This window comes from Nicotiana sylvestris, chromosome 5 (genome assembly GCF_000393655.2).
Source record: "Nicotiana sylvestris chromosome 5, ASM39365v2, whole genome shotgun sequence".
Lineage (NCBI taxonomy): Eukaryota > Viridiplantae > Streptophyta > Magnoliopsida > Solanales > Solanaceae > Nicotiana > Nicotiana sylvestris.
Window position 1 is genome coordinate 71,580,558 of NC_091061.1, and position 22,555 is coordinate 71,603,112.

General features: G+C 39.5%; 2 protein-coding genes and 1 non-coding gene across 4 annotated transcripts; 2 read left to right on the plus strand and 1 right to left on the minus strand.

Annotated features, from left to right (window-relative positions):
• The first annotated feature begins 649 nt into the window (after window positions 1–649).
• On the plus strand, window positions 650–6,428 carry LOC104239883 (probable lactoylglutathione lyase, chloroplastic). 2 transcript variants are annotated; one of them, XM_009794614.2, is made up of 9 exons: window positions 650–907; window positions 3,389–3,593; window positions 3,699–3,823; window positions 3,962–4,026; window positions 4,259–4,471; window positions 4,599–4,646; window positions 5,706–5,813; window positions 5,887–6,027; window positions 6,122–6,428. In XM_009794614.2, the coding sequence occupies exons 1-9, from the start codon at window positions 784–786 to the stop codon at window positions 6,161–6,163; spliced, it is 1,071 nt and encodes a 356-aa protein (XP_009792916.1). In that variant the 5' UTR covers window positions 650–783; the 3' UTR covers window positions 6,164–6,428. The 2 variants fall into 2 exon arrangements, with proteins under 2 accessions (XP_009792916.1, XP_009792917.1); XM_009794615.2 differs by having other exon boundaries at window positions 687–907; window positions 3,392–3,593.
• Window positions 6,429–11,420: 4,992 nt separating this feature from the next.
• LOC138869859 (small nucleolar RNA R71) lies at window positions 11,421–11,526 on the minus strand. Its single transcript, XR_011400109.1, has one exon. It is a non-coding gene; the product is annotated as a small nucleolar RNA R71 (small nucleolar RNA).
• Window positions 11,527–12,680: 1,154 nt separating this feature from the next.
• Window positions 12,681–13,767, plus strand: LOC138868811 (uncharacterized). Its single transcript, XM_070146382.1, has 2 exons — window positions 12,681–13,549; window positions 13,635–13,767. The coding sequence occupies exons 1-2, from the start codon at window positions 12,681–12,683 to the stop codon at window positions 13,765–13,767; spliced, it is 1,002 nt and encodes a 333-aa protein (XP_070002483.1).
• Window positions 13,768–22,555: the final 8,788 nt, after the last annotated feature.

Below are 22,555 nucleotides of genomic sequence, written 5' to 3' on the forward strand. Positions count from 1 at the left end.
TAATATTCTTAAAAAGGTAAAAAATATATATTTTATTTTTTAAAAATGCCACATAGACAGAAAAATCCATGTGGCAGGCGAGTGCACCCATATTTTTTGCCACATCAGCGTCTAGACGGGTAATGGTCCTCAAAAGGCCAAGTTGAGGGGGGTAATTAAGATCGGGCATAGTTCTGGGATGATACTAATAATCTGAGCCAAGTTTAGGGGTGGTTTAAGGTATTTTGCCAATATTTTTTGAAAGACATCAACACACCAAATAAGAGTTCAAGTAGTAGTAAAAGAGTCAAGTGGTATCCAAAGAGTCCTTCATAGTCTCAATCTTTAATTGTTTGGCCATAAATATGAGTTATTATTTTACTTCTTGACTATTTTTAGGATCCAATGACACCGGCGAGAATTGTACCAAAAAAGAAAAGTATAATTATAACTAGGAGATTTGAGAAATGATTAATTTTTTTTCATGTAGTGTTTCTTAATTAATATTTAATAATTATTTATATTTATCGAGAATGTTTAAAATTTAAAATTATTTATTTATAATCCAAATAACTCAAAATATTTGATATGTTTAGTGTTTGCGCGGGCAGCTATAAAAAGTTTTAAGTGATTTCCCAAAATTCCTCAAATCTTTATTCCTTTATTCCTTGTTTTGGTCTTTTGTTTGTCATAAAGAATCAAACCCCTATTACCCTATTCAAAACCTCAAACGCACTCCATAATTCAACTCCATATTTCAGAGCTGAATAGCGAAAGAGAAATATACAATATATTCGTGTAGGGATGGCGAGGATAATGCCAATGGCGGCATCCTCAATTAGGCCTTCACTCTCAGCCCTCAGGTTTTGTCGCTTCTGCGTTTCTCACAGTTCTTCCCGCAAGTTTGCCTCTTTCCATCTCGGTACTGGTAAATTCCTCTTCCCTTTCCCCTCAATTTCAAACCCCTTTTGTTTTTTGGTTCAAAATTTACAAATTGTGACCAATTTGTTGTGGATCCCACGTCATACTTTGTAGTAGAACATGTCACATGTGTATAAGTTTTCAGTACAGTGTGTGAAGCGTCTCTGTCATCTGCATTTGAATTGTAATCCGATAATCTTTGTGATTATCTGCGTTGTAATGCTACTTCTAACTAGAAGTTTCTTTGTTTGGTGATAGAATTATCTATACCATAAATAGCCAGAGAACTTTCTTATATGATTTTTTTTGACCAATGTTAATTTGAGTTATGTGTTATATTACTAATAGTGGAAGAGAATATTGAATGTTGAAAAGTTAATTTGATAGAGAAACCATTGCAGCACTGTTAAAGTTTTGAATAATTAAGTGAATCTGAATTATTTGTTCAGATCATTTTAATAATAATAAGTTTGATCTCTTTTACCGAGAAGGTCTACGAGTCCGTATAGCCCTATAAAAATGCAAAATGCAAAATAAAAAAAATGTATAATTTTCATTTCTTTATTATTATTTCTTGCTTGTAACTAAGTGAAATCCAATTATTCCTATAAGTTTACTCATGACAACATTTAAGCAGATGAAAGAAAAACAGCATATCAACAGATCTAATGGATATTGATTTTTTCAACTTCGTACCGAACTGTGAAAAGCATGATTTAAGATACGCACGGACAAAAGTAGCTGCTTAAGTTGCATATATAAGAATAGGAATTGAATCCACAACTATTGATATTGAATTCGTTGTTCTCACCTTAAAAGCTGGGTAAGCCAAGGGGGGACTTTGAACTGTTAAGAGGTGCCTAGCGCTTTTATCAATATGAAAGAGGAAGCTTTTGGGCTGTACAATTCTGAAAGTTGTACTGAATTTTATATTTGTGGAATGGTACCGAAACATTTTGAACATCTCCAAATGAAAAGTCTGTTATATAAAATGGAAAAGCAGGAGAGTAGTTTATAAAAACCAACAGTAACTATCAGAAATACTAGTGGTCGCCTAATAGATTAGGGCAATATTTTGATTGGCATAAAAGCATCTATCTCTCTTCTTTGATGCTGAATTTACCTCTTCTTTACAACTATCGCCGTTCGTCGTGAAGCAAAGATCTGGTTATATTCATTGAAAACGAGAGCGGAATTTACTTAGGTCACTCTTTTGTCCAATTAAGTGGTAAACTTTATTAAATAATTTCATTTGTATGCTTTCTAGTTTAGAATATCAAGATTATGGTCATATACTTTATGCAGTTCTTTTGCCGTAATATATATAGTTAATGTGGTACACTTTCAAAGTCTCGTTTAAATTGACAAGAAATTTTTATTGGAAGAGATTTACAATGTTGTCCTACATTCTATATCTCCATGCAATTAAAAAACAATGAAAACAAAAAAGGACGGAAAAAAGGGAACGGAAAAAGTAGGTCATAAATATGTTAATATATCATGTACATGTTATTATTAATAAAAAAGGAGTATTACAGCTTATCTAAAGGCTAATTTAGTACATCCTGGAAAAAGATGAGCAAAAGAGAAAATTGAAAAAGGAAAAAGAAAAAAAACGAACAAGGCTGAAGGATGCCGTTTTTAGTCATACTTGTTCGGGGCGACACTCTTCTATAGATGGGCAAATAGTCGCGTTCTCAATATATTTGGATTTTTTGTAGAAGAGGTAATTTACAGGGCCTTGTACCTAACATTACCGCCTTTAAGCCCTCATTCTTGTTTGATTAGAAGCATTCCTTGTCTGGCTTTATAGTCTGCCAGGGGGTTGATTTACTCATTCTGCTTTTGCTTCTAGGAACTGCGTTTGCAATTTTCTGTTTCTAATCTTCAGAGAGTGGTTCTTCCGTGAAGCATTTCGGTGATACCATTTCTAGTAACTTTTTATTTTTATTTTTTATCAAGTATGGTTTAACTTGATTAGAGAAATAACCTTAGTTTGCATCACTATGGTGGTATACAGTTAATACAATAAGTGAATACTCCTAGCTTCCATTAATAAATCTACTGCTCCACATTTTTACCGTATTAGGAGCACCACTATTAAATGATTCTAGAATGTGTAGACAAACTAGCTGTAAAAAAGAACAAGGTTGATGCTACGTTATGCTTTAAGATCTCTTCTCTCTCTCTCCCTCTCTCTCTCTCTCTGAGTTTTTCTCTGGGAGGGAGGTAAAAAGGATCTGGCTTTACAGTAAGAAGGGAAACTTACAACATTTCAGGTGTCCAATTTATCCCTTGAAGGTTACAGAGTTTCAGTTTACTGCGTCATCCTTGTTCCAAAAGTGATCTCCTCACCTACACATCAATGAACATCATTGTTCTCTTAAGCTATGAGATTGACACTGTTTCTTGTGCCTGTTAAGTTTCGGCTTTAACCTATATCCCAGGAGTTTAAATGCTTACTTTGGTAATGTTGATGATTGTCCAGCAGTTCCACAGATGCAATCTTTTGGCATTAAAGCTTCTAAGTTGTTGAGAGAAAAAGGAAGCAACTTTTCAATTGGTGCAGTTGGAAGTATGGCACATGCAAGCACTGCTACCACTCAAGAAAATGTCCTAGACTGGGTCAAACAGGACAAGAGAAGAATGCTTCACGTTGTTTACCGTGTCGGAGACCTTGATCGAACCATCAAGTATAAATACTTGACACTCCATAATTTGCTAGTCTAATTCTATCATAAAGGAATTATTGTCCTTTTTATTCCGTGTCTTTTCAAACCCATTAATGTGGGCTGCAGATTCTACACAGAGTGTCTAGGGATGAAATTGTTAAGAAAGCGTGACGTACCAGAGGAGAGGTACACAAATGCTTTTCTTGGATATGGTCCGGAAGACTCTCACTTTGTAATTGAACTTACTTACAGTAAGTAGCTGCAATCTAAAATGCTATGTCTTTTCCCTTTCTTTCTGTTCACGAACATCAGATGTTTGAAGTCCATTACAGTATTTCTTTTAAAAGGTCCACTTTGTCATGAATACCATTTTTTGATTACTCTGCCAGATTATGGAATCGACAAGTATGATATTGGATTGGCTTTTGGCCATTTTGGAATCGCTGTTGAGGATGTAAGTTTCTCTATAAATGAGTAATCTAAGCAGGAAAATTTTATGCAATATATATATATATATATCGTATAAGGTTAGCTGCTTTCTTTATTTAGATTGTACCTGTATTTTGTTTTAACTTCTACAACGGGGCCCTAGTACTGGCAAAATTCTGTTGTTGCGTAGTCATCTTCCATACTTCGCACTTACATAATGTTTGAGGACTTACCAGCTCATACGGTGTGTGCATTAGGTTGCGAAGTCAGTGGAACTCATAAAGGCTAAAGGAGGCAAAGTAACCAGGGAACCAGGTCCTGTTAAAGGAGGGAATACAGTTATTGCTTTTATTGAAGATCCTGATGGTTACAAGTTTGAACTTTTGGAGAGGGGTCCAACACCTGAGCCCTTATGCCAAGTGATGCTTCGAGTTGGAGATCTTGACCGTGCCATAAATTTTTATCAGAAGGTAAGATTTACTATGATTTCATGAGCACTCTTAGAGTTGTATTCCTGCTCACGTGCTCCTACAATCTGAAGTACAAGTATCTTTTGATATCAAGAAAATTCTGAAAATATAGATTTTCATCCTCCAGGCTTATGGTATGGAGCTTCTTCGCACACGAGACAATCCCGAATACAAGGTAATCTTTTTTTTTTTTTTTTTTGGGTAAACCGTAGGCAACTTGATGAATTTGTTAGGATTTCTAGAGAAGGATCGGGTTACAGGACGATGAACAGGAAAATCTGAAGCTATTGACTTTGACTTTCTGCCTTTGTTCGAATTCTTAGATCCTATTTTGAATAATAATTCAGCTCGTTAAAGGGAGGCTGAAATCTTACAGTTCAATGGAAGAGAGAACTCCGATCTCTTGTTTTTGATTGAAATATGACTTAGGGTTTTATTGCTCCAATCTCCCTTTAAATAGGGAGTCTTATTACAGCAGTGGGAAACCTAATCCTTAAGAAACTAGGAATAACAAAAGTGAAAGCTATTAATGAAATAAAAATCAAACAGTTAATTTGATTGGCTCTCCTTCGGGCATAAGTGTTGCCCACAAACGCATCCCAACGTTACCCCCCTTTCGCTGGAGAGCTTGTTCTCAAGCTCGAAAGATGGATAGGGCTGCTGAAAAGAGTCCACATCCTCCCATGTAGCTTCAACATCTTGCACACCAGCCCATTGAATAAGAACCTCCTTTTTACCATGGTTGACACGACCTCTAATGACTGCAGCGGGTAGAGGAACTACCCGGCCATCTTCCATGGGTGGTAACTCTGTAAGAGGTGGAAGTTGTTCACCTTTGAATACCTTCAGAAGAGAAACATGAAAAATGTTACGAATGCGGGCTGTGGCTTGGCAATCCAGCTCATATCCATATATCTTGTATTGTTAGTACTTGCCATCAGTATCCCTTTAGTTTGATATCACTATATATCTTGCACTGTTATTACTTGTGATAAGTACTTCTCTCATCTTCTCCTTTGTTATCTTGGATTTAGTTTTCTAATATCCTGTATTGTTATTACTTGCTATCAGTGTTTCTTACATCCTTTCTTTAGCCGAGGGTCTTCCTGAACCAGCCTCTCTGCCCATCCAGGGTAGGGGTAAGACTGAGTACATCCTACCCTCCCCAGACCCCACTTGTGAGAATACACTGGGATGTTGTTGTTGTTGTATCATACCTGTTACATATTTGCAGTATACAATAGCAATGTTGGGATATGGTCCAGAAGACAAAAGTGCTGTGATGGAGTTGACATATAATTATGGTGTTAGCATATATGACAAGGGAAATGCATATGCACAGGTAATAGTTCATGCATTAGTTGTACCCTCCCAGGCGCCTATATAAGATCACTCATTGATGCATCTCCCAACAGATAGCTATAGGCACAGATGATGTACACAAAACAGCAGAAGCGATAAGACTATGGGGTGGAAAGATTACCAGGGAACCAGGACCGCTACCTGGTATCAGCGCCAAGATAGTAGCATGCCAAGATACTGATGGTTGGAAAGCGGTATGCTATAGCATCTCCAAGTGCACTTTCATAACTTCCAACCTTTGTTGAATTTCCTGTTCATCCTTTATCACATCTGTGGAAAACATGGCAGGTTTTCGTCGACAATATAGATTTTCTCAAGGAATTGGAGTGAGGTATATTCTGGACGAAACTATCAGACATATTCAGAACACCTTGAGGACAAAGATGCGTCATAAAATTATTCCCTCACCTTTGGCAAATGATACAAGGAGATTCTCATCAATGAAGATGCTTTTCATTTGTGTATAGAGCTGCAGAAATTGCGTTTTCCCCTTTCCACTATGTACCATTCATCTTGTTGATTTTTCACTGAACTCTTTCCTTCTAATTGGACCATGCGAATTGCTCATCTGTTGCCTTAAGTTGCTAGTTGCAAATTTCATTGTAGTAATTGGTCTGCTGCAAATTTTGTTCTAATAAAAAGGATGAGCCTTTGTGAAAATCCATCTTTGAATATCGTTTATAATGGAAATGGTTTTGAAGGGTGTATTCTTGGGGGACACTTCGTCTTTTTTCTCTTTCACTGGTATTTTGTACCCAGGGCAGTGTTTCCAAATGAAGATTTCCGTTTTAAATCAAAAGACCACTATAGTGGCCGTATTTTGTATTAATAGCCTGAAGGATGGGGACTACATATCTTGAGTTACATTACGAATGTAGGAGATCATCCTTTTGCAGAAGCGGTGGAACCAATAGTACATACAAGAATAAGGCTTAGTTCCTAGAGGGAGGATGTTCTTTTACAGAAAATATGTAACAAGAAACAAACAAAACAGTTCCTCCTTAGTCTGATTCTTAGAGAAGAAAACTGATCCATTTTGGTTTTCAAAGTAGCTCTCACTCTTCCAGTCAGAGTGTCAGCTTCTCTGAAGAAAGTAATGGACTTTGATCAGCAGTATTGTTTTCTATAATAGTAGTGTATGAAAGTGAACTCTGCTATCCGTTAACCGAGTGATCAGTTTGCCTTCGGTAAAAAATGCTATATTTAACCATTGTTGCCTCACATTCAAGTACTTTTAATTATCTTTTGAGTATTAATTACTATATTACTTTATGATTAATATTATATTTAACTATGTAGAAATAAAGCGGTGCGAAGATGAAGAGATTTGGAACAAAATTAAATAAAACGTGGAACAAAATGAAAGAAAATTAAAAGAATAAAAAATGAGGAGACAAAGGGGGACCCCCCGAAGACAAAGAAATACAATTCAAAGTAAAAAAAATAGAAGGAATTGAGATGAAAAACGTACTTGATTCAGCGCCAGGGCCAGTGTGACGCGCTGTCCTGGACCTGCGTAGCGGGATTTTTCCTATTTCGCGCGGGACAAGGTTATTTCGGTCCTATACGGTTCCCACTTGTATAAAAGGGGATCTAACCTACTTTGAAGGAGAATTCACGTACGGGAACACAACCCACACTTGGATGAGGCTTCTAACTAGTTTTTCTTCTCTTCTCTTCCTTTAATTTCATAGTTTATTAGTTCTAGAGTTGGGGGTGCTACATGAACGTTGTAGTTTGGAGCTTGGATTGTTCTTATTATTTTATCGTATTGGTTTATTTATTCAATCTTGCGCTTGTGAGCACCTAATTTTTGCCCCGCATGGAAATATCTCCTAAAAATAGACCAAAAATAATTTTAATGAATTTTAGGAGTTTTTCTTTATTTAGTTGCATTTCATGCACGTTTAATATTTTAAAATCATAAGAAAAACCATACAAATTGTCACATTTTAATTTCATGCCATCTTAGGTTTAATTTGTATTTAGGAATTAATTACATTGCTAAATTTAAATAACTAAAAATAAAAAAATGCATTCTTAGGTTAGTTAATTAATTAGGCAAAATAGATAAATAATTTGGCCATACAAATTAGATTAAACTAAATTAGAGTTTAAAGTGGCTAACATTGCAAATTATAAAAAAGGAAAAAAAAGAAAAGGGCTTCCAAGCTAAAAATCGGACTGGACCATTTATTTCAAGCCCAATTTTTACAATATTCTGCCCCAGCCCAATCCAATACCCAGTCCAAATGCCTTTAAGGCCTGAACAATGAAACGACGTAGTATGGTGGCAAAACTACATCGTTTTTCCTTTCCCCTTTTCCCTTAAATGCCTAAAACCTAATCCTCACCCCTCAGACTAGAGATCAGATAACCCCCCCCCCAAACATTAAAAACCTAGCTGCTAAGACATAAAAAAATGGGATCCCCCCTTCCTGATAGAAACAGCGCACCGCTCACTCTCAACCTCTAAAAAATCTGCTCCATCTCCAACGCTAGCGACCCCCCATCTCCAACGCCGGCGACCCCGCTCCAGCCATACTCCCCTCTTTCCCCTCTCTTCTCCACCTCGCCACATCTTTCAGAACTGCAGAGATCTCAGTGATCTCAAAGCATCAGATGAGGCATGATTCGACCTCTGCACTCAAGGATCATGAATGATCCAGTGGTTGTTTAAACAAATCCATTCGAGGTCCAGAGAATAAAAGCACGAATGGACTTCAACGACTGAACGATTCAAGTGTTTCCACCAAGATCCGACACAGCTCTTATTCTCTCAAATCAGTTCTCTTATAGCGTCCGAATAAATTAGCTCCTGCACATTATCTATTGAGCTTGAAGAGCTGTTGTTTGCCGTTGTTATGTACCAGAGCTTGTACAAGCTGTTCTCTTTAGCTAAGAGCTCCAAAGTTCAGTCGACGAGGCCATTGGAAAATTCTCCGGTCGAGAGTTGATTAATCTCCAAGTTGGTTGTAATTTAACTCAAATTCAAAATACACAGTTTATATTGGTGGTGCTTATAGAATACCTTATATTTCTGTTGGAGGTAGTATTTTCTCCCCCTTTACTTTGGTTTATTTGATTTTTCATATATTTGTCCTTTGCTGGTATATTTGAGTTTCAAGATTTAGTAGTTTTCTTTGTTTTGGTATGTGGCGTTAGTGTTGTTTTTTAAAGGTTCTTTTTGCACTTTTGGCTGGTTTTGATTTTTGGTATCTTGACTTCAGTAGCTGAAGTTCTTAACGTGTAAAGGTTGTTGGAATGAAGTTAGCTGGAGCTTTTAGTTTCCTCTAATAATAGAAGAGGTTTATGTATAGAAGAAACTGATCTTTAGTATAAAGCAAGGGATACCCTTTCAAATTCATTGTTTGGGAGTAGAAAATCACGAGATTCAAGAGCACAATTTAAAAACCTCGCGTTGTGGGGAGGATGATTACAATGGACATATTTTAGTGTAGCAAAGTCAAAATTAAGTAATAGAACCTTTGAGACAAGTGGTAAAATTAGTTTTAAAGTGCACTATTTTAATTCCTTTGACTCTAAATTTTACTAGGATTTATGAAAAAAGAGTATTCATCGGTAGGTTTGAGAGTTGATAATAGGCTAGATTCATGTAGTTTGGCGACTATTTATGCCCAAACTTGACTCTGCTTCACTGTCTAGGAAGGTTAAATGACGATAAAATGGTTCTAATTGTGAATTTCATGTTTTGTAGGAGCAAGTTGTGCTTATGAGGACTTAGGACAGTGTTTGGAGCTAAATTAAAGCTAGGGAAGCCCCTCAGAGTTGAGTACGTGTGAAAGAAGAAAGAAAAGAAGAGAGAAAATGCTGATCTATTCTAGCGCGGGCCAAGCACAGCCTTAGCGCGACCGCGCTAGAGCAGAAAAACGGGACAATGTACTTGGCGATATGCTCGGTTCGAGCGCGCCGCGCTAGTCACTCTGGAGCGCAGAAATTTCAAGGGTAAACTTGAAAGTTAGGGGGAAATTTCACTTAACTATAAGAGGTCTAGCTCGCCCAAAAAGAGATTATCAAGGTTTTTATAGTTTTGTTGAAGGCAAGAAGAGGCAAGAGGCAAGGAAGATAATTCGACATCGAGTTCTACCTTTCTTCCTTTTGTATTTATCATTCATGATGAGTTTTGCTGTTATTATTATGAACACAATTATGAGTAGCTATTTAATTATTTAGTCTAAGGTTTTGATGGAACTTGTTGAGGGATGGACTTCTTATTGTGCTAATATAGTTTGCCCACTTAATATCTATTTGTTCAACTACGTTCTTATTATAGTTAATTGATAGGATCCTCAATTAGTTGTACCTATTTAGTATGTATTACTCGGGAGAGAGTGCATATTTAGGTAGTTGTTGAACAACACCACTCCCAAAGTATATGAGGAATCAATAACCGAGGGTTTAAAGGTGGGATTAGGGATAACGAAACCTTGGGTGCGATCTAAGTGAGCTGTAATAAAAGCAATCTAGCGTAACTCGGGAGAGTGCGTCTAGTAAATTGTCGTAATTACTCGGGAGAGATTTACGGTAGTAAGAGTGCTCATGATCGATAGAGACGATTAGGCAAATCTATGCGAAATATAACAGGAAGGGATTCCATGAATAGGGGAAATCACAACCTTAGATCCTTCTCTTATTTGTTTACAACTCAGTCATAGTTAGCTTTTAGTTTACTTAACTTTATTCAGTTATAGTTAGTAAAAATATCACCAAGTGTTATTCAAAATATCTAGGAAGTTGATTACGAAGAATTCAGTGAGTCTGACAAAAGTAATTGGTAGGTTAATTCCCCGTGGGATTCAAATCTGAGCTAAATACCCAGATTATATTTGCAATGACCGCTTATCCTTTTTATAAGGCATAGTTGGGCGTGATCAAATTTTGGCGCCGTTACCGGGGAATTAACGGTGTTATCAATTACAATTGAAAAAAATACAAAAATTCTTAGTGTAGTCCGTTTTCTTTATTTTCAATCTATACATTGAAATTTTAATGTTTGTTAACTTGGTTATACATGTGCATGCCTAGAAACTCATCGAGAACTGGTGAAGTATTTGAAGCATTATCAGATCTCGAGAAAGTTTTCAAAGCCTTGAATCGGGCCAACCGAAAAAACAAACAAGAACAATTAACTGAACAACCTAAACCAGAAGATAACATGGTAGACCTGGTTGCGCAGGTAGTGGAGCCTCTTGTGCCAGAGGCTCCTTTATATGGCTGGGCGCAACCCACAATAGAGAATTTGGCCATATCGATATTAGTCCCGTAGTACAGGCTGGATCTTTTCAAATCACAAACAACATGCTGCACTTGTTGCAAAACAAGGGACTATTTTCGGGATCATACATTGAAGATCCTCAAAAGAACTTGAAAAATTTCCTGTCAATATGCAAAACTCAAAGGCAACCCAACGTAACTCAAGAAGCAATAAAGCTGTTGTTATTTCCATTCTCAGTGATAGGAGCTGCCCAAACTTGGCTAAATTCACTCCCTATTAATTTCATCACTACTCGGGAGGAGTTAGTCAAGCAATTTATGAATAAGTTTCATCCACCCAACAAGATTGCTCAGCAAATTGATGAAATTTTGAGCTTCAAACAGAAACCAACGGAAACATTGCTAGAAACATGGGAAAGATTCAAAGGGATGTTGGTTATATGTCCGCACCATGGTATTCTAGAGCAGATGTTGGGGCAGCGGTTTTACATGGGTCTAAAAGATAGCGTGAAGGCTAATGTTGATGCTTCAGCTGGTGGAGTATTCTTGAGCAAATCATGGAGAGAAAGCCAGATCCTGCTTGACAAGATGGCACAAAATTTGGGGTAGACAACCATGAATGCACCTATCACTCTAGTAGTTCACTCAATTCCCTTAGATCTAGTCAACACTCTTGCTGAAAATATGGCCAACTTAATGACACAAATGAGTATACTCACCAAAAAGGTGGAAGAGTCAGGGCAGAAGCAGCAGGTGCACATTGTAGATACAACCAATGGGGGCTTATGCACATCTTGCATTAGTCAGTCAATTGGTAGCCAATAGAATTCAGAAAGTGATCATCATCATTACCCTGAGGACATGAATTATGTGTCTAATTATGGGGGTCAGAGATAGGGTGGTCAGAATTGGGGCCAACAGAATCAGCCATACAGGCCAGTCCAACCACAACACAACAATGGAAATATGGGAGCCATGCGACCTCACAATAATATGGCGCCCAACCAAAGGCCACAGGGATACAACACCCAAAATCATCAGCAAGGTTATCATCCTCCTCAGCAACAACAAGTGGGAGATAGGAAGATGGGTTTGCTAGACTCGAGGCAATGATGCAGTAGGTTATTGGGTCAAATGCGAAAATGAGTGAAAGAGTAGATGCATATGAGTCAGCCATAAAGAATTGCAAATGGGCCAGATCTCGATATTTTTAAATAATCGTCCTCATGGGACATTGCCTACAGACAATCAGGTAAATCCAAAAGATCAAGGCCCGAAGCAGCTGATGGTAGTGAGTCTACTTAATGTCAGAGATTTAGACTTGGAGCAAGAGAGGGATCGAGAAATCAGACAGGCTGAGACACTTGTACCAGTGCCCATTGAGCTAGATGATTCAGCCAAACTGACAGAGGTGACAGTACAGCCTGCCCAGGAAGAAACCAACACACAAATTGAGGCTGAGAAAGAAGCTGAGACAGCCCAGGAACCTGTAGTTGAGGTGGTGTCTGACAAAGAGAAAACCCAAATCATTGGGAAGAAGAGACCTCCAACACCATTCCCACAGAGGCTGGCCAAATACCAGAAAGAGGAATAATACAAGAAATTCTTAGAGATGTTGAAACAAATCAAGGTAAATATTCCATTGATTGATGCTTTGAAGGAAATGCCTAGTTATGCAAAAATGATAAAGGACTTGATGTTCCGAAAATTCAACTTCCAAGATTTGGCCACAATGACTCTAACTCAGACCTACAGTGCTGTGGTGACTAGACCAGTTGCTGAGAAGTTGTCTAATCTAGGGAGTTTCATAATTCCCTGCACCATTGGTAACTTTTCCTTTGCCAAGGCACTCTGTGATTTTGGGGCTAGCATAAATATTATGCCCCTGGTGATCTATAAGAGGTCAGGGATTGGAAGAGCTAGACCCATGTCTATGTTGTTGCAGCTAGCTGACAGAACTGTGAAAAGACCCTCACGTATTTTGGATGACGTGTTGATACAGGTAGGGAAATTTGTGTTCCCTACAACTTTTATGATTCTGTATTGTAGAGTGTATAAAGAAATTTCCATAATTTTGGGAAGGCTGTTCTTGGCCACAGGGCGAGCCCTCATTGATTGTAAAACTGGGTATCTCAAGATGAGGTTGAACAATGAGGAGATAACATTCAAAGTGCAGAAATCTATGAGGCGACCAAGTGAATGCGTCAGTTATTCTCTTATTAATGCCGTGGATGTAATCATGGAAGAGGATGATGAGACATTGACCATTGAGGATCCTCTTGCTGCATGTCTTGTGAATTTAGATGAGGTGAATGGGGAAGAATTAGAAGAATGGGTGCTGACTCTAGAGGGCAGAGGGTTTTGGGAGAGAACACTTGAATTTGAGCCCCCACACTTAGAAAACAGAGAAATTCCTCCAGCCAAGCCATCCATAGAAGTACCACCAAAGCTGGAGTTGAAGCCACTGCCTGCCCATCTCAGGTATGCATTCCTAGGACCTAACTCCACGTTACCTGTTATTATCTCATCTAATTTGTTAGATGTGTAGGCATAATAGCTTTTGTAGGTATTCACAGAGTGCAAGACTGCTATTAGGTGGACCATGGAAGACATTAAGGGGATCAACCCGGCATATTGTATGCATAAAATTCTACTGGAAGAGGGGCGTAGACCTTCCAGGGAGCACCAAAGAAGGCTGAACCCCACATGAAGGAAGTGGTGAAGAAGGAGGTCATTAGTGGTTGGATGCGGGAATCATTTTTCCCATCTCTGATAGTAACTGGGTTAGCCCGGTGCAATGTGTTCCTAAGAAGGGTGGTATGACGGTGGTAAAAAATGATAACAATGAGCTGATCTCTACAAGAACCGTCACAAGCTGGAGAATTTATTTGGACTATAGGAAATTGAATCTGGCCACCCGGAAAGACCACTTCCCACTTCCCTTCATTGATCAGATGCTTGACAGACTAGTAGGGAGGTCCCACTTTTGTTTTCTGGATGGTTACTCAGGGTACAACCAAATTTCCATTGCACCAGAGGACAGAGAGAAGACCTCGTTCACTTGTCCTTATGGGATTTATACCTTCCGAAGGATGCCTTTTGGCCTATGCAATGCACCCGCCACATTCCAAAGGTGCATGATGGCCATATTCACCGACATGGTTAAAGGCATAATGGAGGTGTTCATGGATGATATCTCAGTGGTAGGAAACTCATTCGATGAGTGCCTTACAAACCTAACCCGAGTGTTGAAAAGAAGTATCGAGACTAACCTTTTACTTAATTGGGAAACGTGCCATTTTATGGTACAAGAGGGTATAGTCTTGGGATACCGGGTATCAAGCAAGGGAATCGAGGTGGATCATGCTAAAGTTGATGCGATAGCAAAGCTTCCACCCCCACATCAGTCAAGGCAATTAGGTGCTTCCTCGGGTATGTCGGTTTCTACCGAAGATTCATCAAAGACTTCTCAAAAATTTCCATCCCTCTCTATAAGTTGTTAGAAAAAGATCACCCTTTCATGTTTTCTGATGATTGCAGGGTAGTATTCGAGGAGTTGAAAAAGAGGCTAGTCACAACACCCATCATTGTTTCCCCCGACTGGGAGCAACCATTCGAACTCATGTGTGACATAGTGACTTTGCAGTGGGGGCAGTGCTAGGATAGCAGAAAGACAAGATAATGCACCCAATTTACTACGCCAGTAGAATGTTGAATGGAGCCCAGTTGAACTGCACTATGACTGAAAAGGAGATGCTGGATGTGGTGTTCGCATTCGACAAGTTCAGATCATACTTGATTGGCTCTAAGGTAATTGTATATACTGATCATGCTGCTCTCAGCTACTTGATTGAAAAGAAGGATTCCAAACTGCGCCTGATTCATTGGGTGTTGTTACTGCAAGAGTTCGACCTGGAGATTCGTGACCGTAAAGGCATGGAAAACCAGGTCGCTGATCATCTATCGTGACTTGAAGGAGCTGAAAACTCAGTTGAGGCAGAGGATATTCTGGAAACTTTTCCAGACGAGTAGCTACTCGCCACAAGCCTTGAGAAAGTGCCATGGTATGCAGACTTTGCAAATTACCTGGCAAGCGGTATAGTTCCCTATGACCTTTCCTCTGTGCAAAAGAAAAAGTTTTACCGTGACTACCGCATGTATTACTGGGATGAACCTTATCTGTTTAGAATTTGTGTTGACAATATGATCCAGAGGTGTGTACCCGAGATAGAACAATCTTCTATTTTGCAGGCATGTCATGCATCGACATATGACGGACATTTAGGAGGAGTCAGGACGACAACAAAAGTTCTAGATGCCGGGTTTTACTAGCCAATAGTGTTTAAGGATGCACATCAATGGGTGAAGGGGTGTGATGAATGTCAGTGAACCGGGAACATTTCCCTTCGCCATGAGATGCCATGAGCCCAATTCAAGAGGTTGAAGTGTTCGATGTATGAGGGATAGACTTCATGGGCCCCTTCGTCAGCTCCTTTGGCAATAAGTACATACTTGTTGCTGTAGATTACGTGTCCAAATAGGTGGAAGCTGCAGCACTCCCCACCAATGATGCAAGGGTGGTGGTGGGGTTTTTGAAGAAGAATATATTCACCCATTTCGGGACCCCGAGAGCTATTATCAATGATGGAGGCACTCACTTCTGCAATCGAGCCTTCAAGAAATTGCTAGCAAAGTACGATGTGCGCCACAAGGTGGCAACCCCATATCATCCTCAGACCAGTGGACAGGTCGAAGTGTCAAATAGAGAAATAAAGAGTGTGTTGACCAAGACTGTGGACGCCACAAGAACTGATTGGGCAAAAAAGCTAGATGATGCACTCTGGGCCTACAAAACCGTTTCAAAACACAAATTGGTATGTCACCATACAAGTTGGTATTCGGGAAGGCCTATCACTTGCTAGTGGAACTAGAACATAGAGCTTGGTGGGCAATGAAACAGCTAAATCTGGACATTGAGGCTGCGGGAACAAATAGAGTCACAAAATTGCAAGAGCTAGACGAGTTCCGATTTCTTGCTTTCGAGAGCACGAGGTTATACAAGGAGAGAATGAAGAGGTTGCACGACAAGAACATTGTTGAGCGAAATTTCAATCCCGGATACATGGTGTTGCTTTATAACTCACGACTAAGGCTATTTTCAGGTAAACTCAAGTCACAATGGCCTGGATCATTTCGGGTGGTCGAAGTGCTCCCTTCAGGTGCTATAGAGATTATTTCAAAGAAAGATTCCCATACATTTAGAGTCAATGGGCAAAGATTGAAACCATATGTGGCATGGATGAAACCAAGGAAGTGTCAGTGATCCATCTAACTGAACCTCAGAGGTCGAGCAAGCCTTAAATGTGCTCATCTACGCCGTGCCGCGACGTTAAATCAGGCGCTGCATGGGAGGCAACCCATTAACTTGTTGTAACTGTCATGCCACGACATTAACTAAAGCGCTGGTTGGGAGGCAACCCAATGCGTAGTGACTTTAGTATAGTTAGTATTTGTTATTTTTGATTTTGGTAAGTGCTAATCAGTGCAGGTGAGATTGGGCGAGTGATGAGTCCATCATACGCTGAAGGAAAAGGTAAAAAAGTGGAAAAATTTAGAGGCCCAGGAGCGCGCCCGCGCAAATGGCCAAGTATTCTGCCTCAACCTTCCGTCCAGTAGCGCGGTCGCGCTATGGCCGCGCTAGTGACCGCGCATATGGCCAAGTACTCTATTTCACTAGCGCGGCCGCGCTCGGACTGCGCTACGACCGCGCTAGTGCCGTTCCGCCTGCCACTTTGTATAACTTAACATTTTTTTATTTTCTTATTTTGTATGTTAATTGTTTTATTTTGTTTATCCCCCCACCCTAACTATTCCCCTCTTCTCCTATCAACACCCCACGACTAAGAATCCCATCCCTAATTCCCATCTTCTCCTAATTCCTCTCTTCTCCAAATTCCCCTCTTCTCCAAATTCCCCTCTTCTCCATTCCTAAATAATCCCAGCCCTAATTCCCCAAGGTTCAAGCCAATCCCAGCTCCACTACTCTTCTTCACTTCTCACACTCTCCTCCCACTCCAGGTAAGGTTTTCTTTTTGCCAATTTTTGTGGATTTTCGTTTGACTTCTTAATTATGTGGTAGTTTTTCTTCTCTTTTCTTAGAAGTAATTTGTAGTGTATACGTAGTGCTTGTGGGTTGTGATGTTTATGGAGTTGTATCTCTTAACTTAGTTAGGTGAATTTGGGGAAATTATGGTGGTAATTGGGTTACAACATGTTTAATTGGGGGTTCCGGTAAATGATGCGCACAAAGTGTTTCTTTAAATGCCACAGTGAGTGTCAATGGTAATTATGACCAATTGTGCAGGTGAAGTCTGAGTAACCGCAGTTGAGTCACACCCTTTGTGCTGTGCTAATGCTATTCTTCTTCCAGGTACTATGGCACCCTCTAGGAAATGTCAAACCTCCAGTGCTTCATCCAGCGGTCAAGCTGGATCTTTCAGGGCGCGCGGGTCAGCTCCTACTCATCCTTTTGATAGTAACAGGTTCGTCTCTACCAAGGCTCAAGACCGTTTTGCTGATAAGGCTTCTAAGAAACCAATACCGGAGAGGGCCATAGATATAGGGTCGCTCCAACTTGGCTGCCCCAACTTCTATAATGAGCTGGTCAGGCATAGGCTACAAACTTCTTTGAAGAGCCGGGCTATGGGAATTTGATGGTTGTACGCGAATTCTATGCCAATGTAAAAGAACATGAGAATGGTGTCGTAACAGTGCACAAGAAGGCTGTGGATGCCTCTATTGAGGCTATTCGGAGGATATACCAACTGCCCGCACCTGTGGAGGAGTTGGAAGACTATTATGAACTGTATAGTAGAAAATACACCCAGTGGGAGAGGTTCTTTGAAACCATTTGTGTACCCAACAAGGAAATTGTTTGGATGAAATATGGGAAGAAGTTTCATTCAGCGACGCTCACCTTTGAAGGGAAGTGCTGGTTGTATGTCATCAACAACCGCCTGATCCCATCTTCCAACACCACGGAAGTGAATGCTCCTCGAGCTGCTTTAATTTGGTGCTTTATAAATGGTCACAACTTTGACATGGCCAAGCTTATTCACGAGAAGATGTTTACATGTTATCCGGTTAAAAGGTATGGTTTCTTCTTCCCTTCCTTAGTCACTAGGCTTTGCCGGGCAGCTCGGGTGCCGAAAAATTTGAATGTGAATGGGATAGTGCCAAGAGACTCCAAGTTCCGAGCTGATAAAGTGACTACTTGGAAGGATCCTGTGGCACCTGGTGGTGATGATAGTGCTGAATTCGATAAATCTGAGGAAGTAGAGAATGAAAAGGAGGAAGTAAGAGCCGAGTCGCATGCCCATGCGCAGGTTGCAGAAGCTACAGGACCATCTAGGGTTAGTCGGGTTACTCGGTTTGTAGATTTAGAGCAAGAAGTGGCAGGGTTGCATACCTCGGTCGCTGACTTAAATACACGTATTGATGAAGTGGCGAACCAGCAGGTTAAATCTGAGAAGAAAATAATGGGCTGGCTGCGAACTCTGTGTCGTGCATGTCATCTGGACTCAAGGATGGTCTCCGATCAAGATTGATCCATTAGGGAAGTTCCTTTACCTCACATTTTTTATTTTGTATGCCATGAGGACATGTCTTCCTTTTAAGTATGGGGTGGGGGATACTTCAATGTATGTGTATATATGTAAGAACTTGATTGTTTTATGTTTTCTTTATTTTTCTTGATTGTTTTATGTTTTCTTTGTTTTTGTGGTTTTGAGTAGCAGTTGAATTATGTAAGTCAACTTGTCCCGACGACAAATCTCTTTCGACGGGGTTCTTGAGGGTCTAAGTTGACGAGAAAATCTAAAAGAAAATAGAAATATGTTGGACTCTTCTGATGACAGATCTTCTAGACAGTTTTCTTGAGGGAAATAAGTCTAAAGAAAATACCAAAAAGATTTTCTGTTTTAGGTAGTGTAGTAACTCCCCCTTGGTTTTTCTTTGGGCCGCGGTTCTTTTTCAAGGGTTTTGCTTGAGCTGGGTGTAGTTAGTTTTTGTTTAATTTGTTTCTAGTTTTTAGTTGGTACTTATGGGCTATGAGCTAAAATAGGAAGAGTAGCCCTTAGCGTTGATACACCTGAACATAGTAGACACTAGTGTGTGACGCTTAGTCTCAGTGGTTGATTCTTGTTAGAGTATCTTAAATTGTATGTGTGTAACTAACTTGGGTACTCAAACGATAGTGTTTTGATAATCCAATCTGGAGTGAGTCATGTGCCATGTGTGTGTGAGTTGTATTGTATTCTATGCTCTGCATTTGATTCCTAGAACTTGCCTTGTGTGTTTGCAAAGCGAAATAGTAGCTTTATTCAGTCTTAGAAGTGATATAGGCATTTCTTTGTTAAGCCAGATATATAAAGTAGATCCACCTAAATGCGATACATCATAGTTTACCCCGTTAAGCCTATAAGCCTATTTCTTTGGCAACCACATTACAAACCTTACCCAAGTGTTTGAGCGTCCCATATGTTTGAACCCCTTTACCTCCCATGAGCACTTGAATGGTTATGAAATATGCAAAAGTTAAAGTGTGGGGTGGTGGTTTGGTTTTCGAGTGGAACCAAAGAAAGAGAAAAAAAGGTGCAGTGCTTTGGAAAAGGAAAGAATAAGCGCCACATAAAAAGAAAAAGAAAAAAAAGAGAAAAGAAAATAAGTAAATGTAGTCCTTGATAAGTGGTGACCTGATACAATTGCACCTAAAGGAGTTTGGGGCATAAATAGAAGTGTGGTGGAATGTTTGGTCTGACATAAGTATTGTTCTGAATGCAAAAGTGATTGTATTAAAAGTGCTTAGGGAGGTTAGTCACTATATTCAAATATATCCTACCCGTCGCTTAGCCTACATTACAACCAAATGAAGTCCTAATTGATCTTAGACTGACTGAACTTGATTAGTAGAGTAGTACACTACGGTCAAGCCTATGGTGCATCTTTGTGGCATATGAATGTTCTTTCTAAGAGTGAGTGAATTTTGTCTATCTAAGTTCCTAATTGTTCTTAATATTATTATTTGTGGAACTACTCTCTTGTGTGATGTGAGGGAATTTGATTCACGAAGGAAAGGTAAGTCTTGACCTCTGAATAGAGTAATTTGAGTAAGTATAAATATTACACGGCACGTGAGAGTCGACTCTTGAGGCAAAGATGTTACACTACTAGACACAACTTTGGTGATATGTTCTTGGTGTGATGCGTTAGGGAAAAGCTTAGTGAAGGAACCTTTACAAAGTATGGTGGATTGCTCGGGGACTAGCAATGATTTAAGTGTGGGGTGTTGATAATAGGCTAGATTCATGTAGTTTGGCGACTATTTATGCCCCAACTTGACTATGCTTCACCGTTCTAGGAAGGTTAAATGACGATAAAATGGTTCTAATTGTGAATTTCATGTTTTGCAGGAGCAAGTTGTGCTTATAAGGACTTAGGACAGTGTTTGGAGCTAAATTAAAGCAAGGGAAACCCCTCGAAGTTGAGTACGTTTGAAAGAAGAAAGAAAAGAAGAGAGAAAATGCTGATCCACTCTAGCGCAGCCTTAGCGCGACCGCGCTAGAATAGAAAAATGGGACAGTGTACTTGACGATAAGCGCGATCACTAGCGCGGTTCGAGCGCGACCGTGCTAGTCACTCCAGAGCGCATAAATTTCAGGGGTAAACTTGGAAGTTTGGGGGTAATTCCACTTAACCTATAAGAGGTCCAGCTCGCTCAAAAAGAGATTATTAAGGTTTTTATAGTTTTGTTGAAGGCAAGAAGAGGCAAGAGGCAAGGAGGATAATCCGACATCGAGTTCTACCTTTCTTCCTTTTATATTTATCATTTATGATAAATTTTGCTGTTGTTATTATGAACACGATTATGAGTAGCTAATTATTTAGTCTAAGGTTTTGATGGAACCTGTTGAGGGATGAACTTCTTGTTGTGTTAATATAGTTTACCCAGGTTAATCTCTATTTGTTCAACTACGTTCTTGTTGTAATTAATTGATAGGATCCTCAATTAGCTGTGCCTATTTAGTATGTATTACTCAAGAGAGAGTGCATATTTAGGTAGTTGTTGAACAACACCACTCCCAAAGTATATGAGGAGTCAATAACTGAGGGTTTAAAGGTGGGATTAGGTATAACGAAACCTTGGGTGCGATCTAAGTGAGCTATAATAAAAGCGATCTAGCGTAACTCGGGAGAGTACGTCTGGTAAATTGTCGTAATTACTCGGGAGAGATTTACGGTAGTAAAAGTGCTCATGATCGATAGAGACGGTTAGGAAAATCTATGCGAAATATAACAGGAAGGGATTCCATCAATAGGGAAATCACAACCTTAGATCCTTCTCTTATTTGTTTACAACTCAGTCATAGTTAGCTTTTAGTTTACTTAACTTTATTCAGTTATAGTTAGTAAAAATATCACCAAGTGTTATTCAAAATATCCGGGAAGTTGATTACGAAATATTCAGTGAGTCTGACAAAAGTAATTGGTAGGTTAATTCCCTGTGGGATTCGAATCTGGGCTAAATACCCAAATTATATTTGCAATGACCGCTTGTCCTTTTAATAAGGCATAGTTGAGCGTGATCAAATTTTGGCGCCGTTGCCGGGGAATTAACGGTGTTATCAATTGCCGTTGCAGGCGTGCAACAAGATATATGAAATAGGAGCAGGTAGCACGCCTGCAACAAGATATATGAAATGGGAGCGGGTTGCACGCATGCAACGAGATATATGAAATGAGAGCGGGTTGCATGCTTGTAACGAGATATATTAAATGGGAGCGAGTTGCACGCCTGCAACAAGATATATGAAATGGGATTAGGTTGCAACCCTGCAACGAGATATATGAAATGGGATCGGGTTGCACGCCTGCAACAAGAGGTGAAATGAAAGTGAATTCTATATTTGTTTTCCTTATAAATGGGATCGGGTTGCATGCCTGCAACAAGAGGTGAAATGAAAGTGAATTCTATATTTGTTTTCCTTATCCTTGTTAGTAATTGGATTTTGGTTTTTTTATATTCCTCTTGATATTCTGTTGTTATCTGTTATTTCCCGAAGCATGTTTTCCCCCTCTCATCTTTAACTGTAATTATCTACTTTTATATTTCCGCTGTATATGATTTAACTACATAGGTTTATTTGGTAGTCTGGTCCTAACCTTGTCACTACTTCACCGAGGTTAGCCTAGACACTTACCAGCACATGGGGTCGGTTGTGCTAATACTATACTATGCACTCTTTTGTGCAAATCCCAATGTTGTAGATTTCGGATCGTAGTGAGGTTGCTGCTTTCAGTCCAGCATGCGACCTGAGGTAGTCCTGCAGGCGTCCGCGAGCCTTGACATCACCTCCTATCTTTCCTTTATCCTGTTTCCTTTACTTATTTTAGAAACAGTGTATCTTTTATCTTTCGAACTTTGTATGT

Coding starts and splice junctions, on each gene's coding strand:
- LOC104239883 (XM_009794614.2), top strand. CDS start 784: ATGGCGAGGATAATGCCAATGGCGGCATCCTCAATTAGGCCTTCACTC. Junction 4,027..4,258: donor TTGGAATCGCTGTTGAGGAT/GTAAGTTTCTCT, acceptor TGTGTGCATTAG/GTTGCGAAGTCAGTGGAACT. Junction 4,472..4,598: donor CCATAAATTTTTATCAGAAG/GTAAGATTTACT, acceptor TTCATCCTCCAG/GCTTATGGTATGGAGCTTCT.
- LOC138868811 (XM_070146382.1), top strand. CDS start 12,681: ATGTTGAAACAAATCAAGGTAAATATTCCATTGATTGATGCTTTGAAG. Junction 13,550..13,634: donor CCACTGCCTGCCCATCTCAG/GTATGCATTCCT, acceptor TAGCTTTTGTAG/GTATTCACAGAGTGCAAGAC.